This window comes from Pinus tabuliformis, chromosome 2_1, assembly GCF_031772625.1.
Source record: "Pinus tabuliformis cultivar Carrire ecotype Pingquan chromosome 2_1, CPIR1, whole genome shotgun sequence".
NCBI lineage: Eukaryota > Viridiplantae > Streptophyta > Pinopsida > Pinales > Pinaceae > Pinus > Pinus tabuliformis.
In genome coordinates, this window is record NC_142299.1 from 309,122,617 (window position 1) to 309,130,844 (window position 8,228).

Consider the following 8,228-nt stretch of genomic DNA (forward strand, 5'->3'; position numbering starts at 1 on the left):
AATCAAGCTGAAGATGGTCCAGAAGATACCCAATCCAAGCAAGTATAAGATGATACCACCTTCATCAGCTGTCCTCTATATGTCAGATTTATAGTGGATGCTTCTTTCTTGGACATGTTGAAAGCCATAATATTTGTCTTTCCAAGATTACCCTGTAGGCCATGCTCATCACAAAATGAATTGATAACATCAAGTTTTTCTGAAGACCTGCAATTGAGTGAGATAGTAAAACAATGTCTGCAAATAGTAAGATAGAAAAGTAGATTCCAGAAAGAATGTAACCACTTATCCTCTAATTCGTCGGTATATAAACCAAGAGTGTTGTGATAGCAGACATCATTGTTTTAGTCTGATTGTACTGTGGATAAATTTTGTTAATGCCCATTTTTGTATGGATTTGACTAGTTTTTGCTAGTATTTTGTTAAGATCTGGTATGCATGGCAGTAGTTGAAACTTGAAAAGCCTATGTTGATTAGCAAGAAGGTTGGTAATTATTGGTTGCTGACTACATTTGTGACAAAAAACCGAAGAGTTGAAATTGGTTTTTCAATACTGGCAACATGGTGAGGAATTTCTATGAGAAATAAGAAGGCACTTTTGTGAACAAATGTTTGTATGTAAGGACATAGCCTTAAGTAATGACATTTTTATCAAAAAAGTATGAAAGAAACCAAAGCAACACGCCAAAATATGGGGACAAATGATCTACTGCTTCGCACTAGATTAGTTTAAATTCCATGGCAAGTTATTAAATACATATGGAAGCAGTGGAATCAACCTTAATAACTGATATAGACTCCATCTAAAATTTGTAAATACTTCCAAAACGGAGCTTTCCTTCTTCAGTTTGGCTTACTAAAAGGAAGATGGGAAAATTAGCTTTCAGGTGTAGCTTCTTTTAGACGATGAAAGAATATCAAATACTATTAATTCATTCTTTTCAAGCAAGTGTAATTGTGAGTGTTCTGTGTATGTTATTGTTCAGGTACTCTATCGACTATGGCATGTTCCATTTCTGTATTGCTGATTCAGAACATGATTGGCGAGAGGGAACAGAGCAATACAAGTTCATCGAGGAATTTTTTGCATCTGCCGATAGACAGAAGCAGCCCTGGCTTATCTTTATTGCTCATCGTGTTCTAGGCTACTCCTCAGCCTCTTGGTATGCAGAGGAGGGAGAATTTGAAGAGCCTATGGGGAGAGAGATGCTGCAAAAGCTCTGGCAGAAGTATAAAGTGGACCTTGCCTTTTATGGCCATGTTCACAATTATGAGCGAACATGTCCCATCTATGAGGTAAGCTCGTTTTCTGATTGATGCATTGATTTGTCTTGGAACAACAATGGTGTTATACTGTGCAATTTTGTGTGCCCTTCTTCCTTGTAATCTTCATGGGACTCTTTTATAAAGTGAGTTTTAAAAAAAATGTCATTTGAAGGAGCATTCATCTTGGTTTTTTTGTCATGGTGCAGAACATATGTGTGAGTTCTGAAAGGTCTCACTATTCTGGTACGTTCAATGCAACCATACACGTAGTGGTTGGTGGGGGAGGTTGTGCCCTAGCTGATTATACTACTCTACAAACCAGTTGGAGTTATTTCAAGGACCATGATTATGGATTTGTTAAGCCCACGGCTTTTAATCATTCTTCTTTGCTGCTCGAGTACAAGAAAAGTTCAGATGGGAAAGTTTATGATCAGTTTTGGATAACAAGAGAGTACAGGGATATTCTCGGATGTGATACCATTGGCAACTGCCCCTCTACTACCTTAGCTTCATAAATTGGGATACTCATAATAATAGTAAAATTAAAAGAAATATTATGCCCCTGGGGTATTTTGGGACATTCATTCCACACTTATTGTGGATTTGGTAGAAAGATGGGTTCAGTCTTGTTTGACTTCACTGTCAAAGTTATATGGTTTCCCATATGAAGATTACAAGGTCCTACTATGTTCAAGGATTTTCTGCGTCTCTGTCCAAGTGTGGTTACATTAAATTATTCATTCATTCCCTTCTATGTAATGAATAAAATGCAATTCCTATATGTCAAATTAATGCAATTGTTATGTTCAATTTGGGTGAATATGAAATCAGATTGTAATCATACACAGAATGGAACGAAACAGTTAGCATTACCAGCACAATCATGTGTAGCACCAAGGAACCCTGAAAATGCCATCTCTGAAGCTTCTAGAAAAAAGTGCAAGACGTGAACAATTCATCGCTGCTCCAATATTCATGTGCCAAAGTAAGATGTACTATGAAATAAAAATTGAGTGCAGATAAACATGAAGTAATTATAGCAAAAAAAAAGTCATCAATATCTCATCATTGCCGGCAACAAGATTATAAATGATCCCAGCTCGAAAGGTCATCTGCAGAAAAATAACCTATACCTTGAATCTCCCTCAAAGGTAGGCAATCCCCAAACTAGAAAATATATGTTCAAGGGAATTTCTAGCACTGCTGCTTACTTCCTTAGTTACCTTTGACTCCCTTGTCACCCGCTTAGCTACATCTGCATTAGCTAAGATCTTGATCCCATTATCACGAGTTGTTACAGCCAACACTGAACCACAATTATTGAAACAGAGACAAGGTCTACCCTGCAAAAGGCTAGAGGACTGAATCAATTTAATACCCAATCATAATAAGAAAACATTAATGATGTCAATTGCGTGAGTTCAACTGGCTGAAATTAATCCAACTTTCTAACATGCTAGCTCTCATCCTAAGCCAACTATTGATAGCTGACCTAGTTCACCCTCAATACCATGAGTGGAATGAGGGGGACTACCAAGTGGATTTCCCTCGGAAATGAATTAAGTGGAGAACCCAAGAAAAGAAAATATATTCTGTATCTAATCTCTGCAAGCGATGGATTGGTATATTAGATTGTGAATACGTTGAGCTTCTAAAATTTAATTCTGAATTTATTACATGTTTTTCACTGCAAACTTCATGTTATAGTTTTGCGCTGCTGAACTTGGTCTCTGAACTCAAACAAAAACTCAAACCATGTGATATAGGGACCTAATGCATTTGCATTATAGTTGACTTAATGCATAAAAGCTCGCATAACCCTTAACCAACGGAAACATGTAAATGAAGAAAAAATTGCTGAAGATATTTAACAATTTATGTCAGTATTAGTTAATTGGAATCATGTGGTTGAATGCACCCTATCCATAAGAAAAGCACCTATTTAGAATTGCACACCTTATTTCATGTATAAGTTGCATTTTAGTTATATAGGCACTGCTTAAAAACTTAACCCATTGATCAGCAAAATAAGTATTCAAATTTTAGTGCAACACAATTATTTTGTTATTTGGCATAAAAAGACACTCCTTCACTAAACATTTGGAAATTTACTACTAAAAGAAATCTTCTGGCAAAACGGGCAAGCAGGCTTCTTCTACAGAAGCTGCCACAACATTCATGGGACTCACTTTAAGAGCCCTTATTAAAGAAGCTCTGTTCAAGAAAGTCCACCATAGATCTTAATATGCAAAATAATAATAACTGTAGAGCCTTAATACAGTAACCTGCGCATTGACAATGCATGTTTTCTTTAACAATCCTATGCTAATAGAATTACCAGTACAATTACACATACACATATAACATTATCCCTGGGAATAAATCAACATCTAGAGCTGAAATCATAACAGTCCAGTGAATATTTTCGGAGAAATGGTAAACCTGTAAGCAATAAACCTAGATACACGCATAGAAACAAATATTTCAGAAGACAAGGACTTGGATACAGACGGTCTTACTTTGACAGACTAACTGGCCCACAAGGGAAGCGCTTCGATACACAGACATAAACAAACCAGACAGAGACCAAAACATGACATAGATATATGCAGTTTTGCTGCTACTTTTAGATAAAACAAAAATATTCAGAAAAGCTATCTATTTGGATGGTGAGTCGACTTGAATGGTACCAAGATAAACATCATTTTCTTTAGAAATTGTGAAATCGAGGTCGGCAAGTATTTTGGCCAAAATGTTGACCTGTCCTTAAGCTTCCTAGTCTGTTTTTGCATCTCATAGATACATAGTGGTATCTCTTACTGAGCTTTTGAGCGTTCCACATACATGTTTGTGCCACATAATCTAAAGTACTAATTAAAACCTTCATTTTCTTTAATAATAATTTTACATCGGTTAGAAAACGCACTGCAAACAAACTAAATGATAGAAGACTGGTCCAAGAGATTGCAAGTGTGAAAAAATACAGGGCTACCAGTAGATTATGTACCTGCCGATTATGAACATAATCCAGGAATGAAGGAACATCTGGAAATCGATGTATATCCTCTTCAGATGTAGCTAGAGATCTCTGAAAACAAATGATGTCCCCGAGCGTTCCACATACATGCTTGTGCCATATAATCTAAAGTACTAATTAAAACCTTCATTTTCTTTAATAATAATTTTACATTGCTTAGAAAACGCACTGCAAACAAACTAAATGATAGAATACTGGTCCAAGAAATTACAAGTGTGAAAAAATACAGGGCTACCAGTAGATTATGTACCTGCCGATTATGAACATAATCCAGGAATGAAGGAACATTTGGAAATCGACGTATATCCTCTTCATATATAGCTAGAGATCTCTGAAAACAAATGATGTCCCCATCTTCAAGCTGCATGATTGACATCACCACAAATATAGGAAATAATATAGTGAGGGAACCATACTTAGTAACAAACTGCATTGCATGAATTTCTAATATTAAATCCCCTCACTGACCCTTTCTAAAATAAGTAGAGATACAATAATGATAAAACAAGTGTTGACAACAATGGTATAAAACTGAACTAACCTGGCTAGATCGAAAAGTAATTCTCTTTTCAATGGGTTCACACATGACATTTGGTTCAAATTTGATTTCCTACATATTACAACACCCAATGCATAAAAAATTAACCAATGTATCATAGACAACCAACAAACTAGGTGCAACAAGGATCCACAGATACCTTGGAATAAGAATGCTTATAATTAATTTGGCAGCACCACATGACATCGTCACTAATTAGTGTCACAGTATCCAAATGCTTTTATTCAACGAACCTCGTAAAGATCAATTTCCTCATCTGGTGGAAAACCAACCATCGCATACATCTTTGTAATAATTTCTATTGGCTTGCCCAGAGCCTTGACAAAAAGCCTCCCAACATACCTGAAAGACAATATTCTATTAGGCCGAAATAAGGCAACTAAATTCCGATAAAAAATCCATATTTGGAAAAGTATATGAGTGGAAATAAAATGCACATTGCATACCATTGTGAGAACAGTTGAATTTTTCAACCAGTTTGGATTTCCAATGAATGAACCTGCAAAGAACAATCCACAAATTCCTTCACTTCCCAAGTAAGGGTGACAGAAGAGGGTCGTTAAGTCGTATCCGTTGACAGAGGCGAAGAGTGAATCAATGGGGTAGAACCCTAGTAAGCGCTCAACTGAGAAACGACAATGCAACATGAAATTTCAAAATTAAATAAAAATAAGAGAATCAATCGATTTCAATAAAAATAAAAATGAAATTCGAAACTTTTATCCACCTTGTGGGCCCTACATGAGGGCCATGTGCCTAACACCTCTCTCTCCATAGCATAACACATTCAAGCTCTACAGCAGGCCACCTAAGGTTGCATCAGGTTAATAGCTGTGATCAGGCAGATTGAAACCTGAAACCTGAGCAAGAAGATTGAAACTAGTGTAACATTTGTAATCAGGCTAACATCTGTGATCAGGCATATTGAAACCTGAAACCCGAGCAGGAAGACCCTGCAATGTAATGAAACGCCACCCAATAAATCTAGCACAAAGCTCTTGCAAAATGTTGCTGCCAATACTGCTGAAATAATACAGAGAACCACAAGTAGCACTAGTTCGATTTTCACAGAAGGGGCATCGGCGGGATTCGATACCATGATGAGGTTGTGCAGAGTGGAGACGCAATTTTGGCTATTTTGCGACCCTAAGTTAGAAGAAGAAGAAGAAATTAGGATGCGAGTCTTTCGGCCATGGAGGGAAGGTGATGGTTTCTCCTATGGCAGAATTGATGAGGGCTATGCAGCCGTGATGTGATTGTAGTTTCTGAAAAAAATAACACCCATCAATGTGCTTCACTAAGAAGATTTCATTTCTGCAGGCGGTGGTTGTTGTACATGTACAGGATCTGTTCCATCGTCACCTGAAAGTAGTCCTGATGATGAAGATGTTGCCGCAGAGGAATCATTAGTCAGACAACAAGTAACTGAGGATACGAGGAGTCCAAATGTGGCTGTCCAAGTTCGTGGCCTCATCAAGAGACTGGTCCTTATAGATGAAGCAGAATAAGGCGGGTGTGCCCCAGCTACTTCCGCCTAGACCAATTTGAGGGATGGCTGCTAATCAGCGCTCGATCCGAACCAGAATTGCTGCAATTGACCGGTCTACATCAGTGACTTGTTCTGCTGGGCATAAAGGACAGAATTCTGGCCAATATTTTCGGTCAAATTGTTCTCTAGTCACTGAGCGCTTCTCACTATTCCGATAACCCACAGGCTCTGCTCGGGCAAGACCGCTCACTCCCTTCTGCGCTCTGATACCCGGCCTTGGCTAAGCTATCCTCGGAAAGGTAAGCTGAGGTAAGCTCTACCCTCATAACTTAGAATCTTACCAGCCATTCCTCCATTGCCATTTTTTCTATTCCCTTCATGGCAATCAAATTTGGTTTTCTCCTCAGGGCGGTTTCCTGTAATCGGCCAGCTTCTAAAAACCTATTGTTGCGGCATCGTCAGCTGGGCATCTGTCTCTAGCTGTTGGCTAGCCACAGCTGCTCAGGAACCTTAGCGTACGACCTCGGCTCCTCCAAATCCTCCACTTTGCAAGAGACCGCTGCAAAAAGAAACAAGAAGACAGTAGACACCATAGTGAACCAAAGGAAGAGCTAGTAGGACAATCGAAGGAGGGAAATAGGGGGGTACCTGATCCAGCAACAGTTGATTCAGCTGCGCCATGCATGGACAGCTGCAGCCCCTGCATGCAGAACACCTGCCTGCCAATACGCCCAAACCAAAATTGCAAACAATACAAACTGCAAACAATCCAAACTAATGCTAAGAAACGCTAACATTAAAACACGAAATCCTCTGACGGTCAGCAAAAATAAACAAGCCTAAGGAAAATAACCTAAGCTCCGGCCTCTCCCGCCTCGGGAAGAGGCCAAATAAGATGGCAAACCTGAGCACTTTGGTCATCCTGGCACAGAGCATTTCAAAACCTTGCTCTAACCAACACATTCTCCGAAATAGCACCTGGAATTAATGCTAAATCAACCAAAATGGATTACTATAGTCCCTGGCCATTGCCAAATGGCAGGGACTAATAAAGATCAAAGGAAAGGGTCAATTTACTTTATGGTACCATCCAAAAAGTTATCATCTAACTCAATCATATACTTTGATTTTATCAGCTAACTCGACCATATACTTGCCCTATTAGTTTCTCTTTGTACACTATTGTAGTAGCAAATAAATAACACTTTAACATAACTAGCTGTATATTTTACCAAAAAACAAATTGGCAATAATATCCTTGATAAATCAAAGGAAATCTACAATCACAAAGCGGTGGATTTACATGTTATGAAGAAAAATTAGTTGTGTAACAGAAATTCCTGTCAATCCACCTTGGATTCCCCCATAGCTACATCACTTGGATTATGGCTGGCATTACATCCCCATCTTCAGCATTCTCATCAATGGCTCAGCCTCACCATTCTTTCATTCGGAACGAGTACTGAGACAAGGCTGTCCACTGTCACCTCTGCTCTTTCTCATTGTTATGGAAGGATTAAGCAGGCTAATTGCATCGGAAAAAAGGAACGGAGACATTCGTGGGCTGCGGATCTCAGATGATTGCTTCCTCACTCATCTACTATTCGTGGATGATGTGCTCATTCTATTGGATGGCAGTATTCGGGATTCTAGAAACTTTTTCAATATTCTTCGCCTCTTTACCTCTGCTACAGGTATGATTGCAAATCACTCTAAATCCTCTATCACATTTGCTCGCACTACTCTACAAGAATCACAAGTAGCGCAGCAGGCTTTCCCCTACTGCATACATCCATTGGACAGAGGTCTCAAATACTTAGGGTAGTGGCTCAAACCCACATGCCAAAGAATTGTTGATTGGGTTTGGCTGGTCACTA

At 38.7% G+C, this 8,228-nt stretch overlaps 1 protein-coding gene and 1 long non-coding RNA gene across 2 annotated transcripts; one reads left to right on the forward strand and one right to left on the reverse strand.

Annotated features, from left to right (window-relative positions):
- The first annotated feature begins 1,187 nt into the window (after window positions 1–1,187).
- LOC149200065 (nucleotide pyrophosphatase/phosphodiesterase-like) lies at window positions 1,188–1,788 on the forward strand. Its single transcript, XM_089399513.1, has 2 exons — window positions 1,188–1,296; window positions 1,473–1,788. The coding sequence occupies exons 1-2, from the start codon at window positions 1,195–1,197 to the stop codon at window positions 1,779–1,781; spliced, it is 411 nt and encodes a 136-aa protein (XP_089255639.1). The 5' UTR covers window positions 1,188–1,194; the 3' UTR covers window positions 1,782–1,788.
- Window positions 1,789–4,622: 2,834 nt separating this feature from the next.
- LOC149200066 (uncharacterized) lies at window positions 4,623–5,194 on the reverse strand. Its single transcript, XR_016253330.1, has 3 exons — window positions 5,096–5,194; window positions 4,845–4,913; window positions 4,623–4,664 (listed from the first exon to the last, which is right to left on the reverse strand). It is a non-coding gene; the product is annotated as an uncharacterized LOC149200066 (long non-coding RNA).
- Between the last annotated feature and the right edge of the window lie 3,034 nt (window positions 5,195–8,228).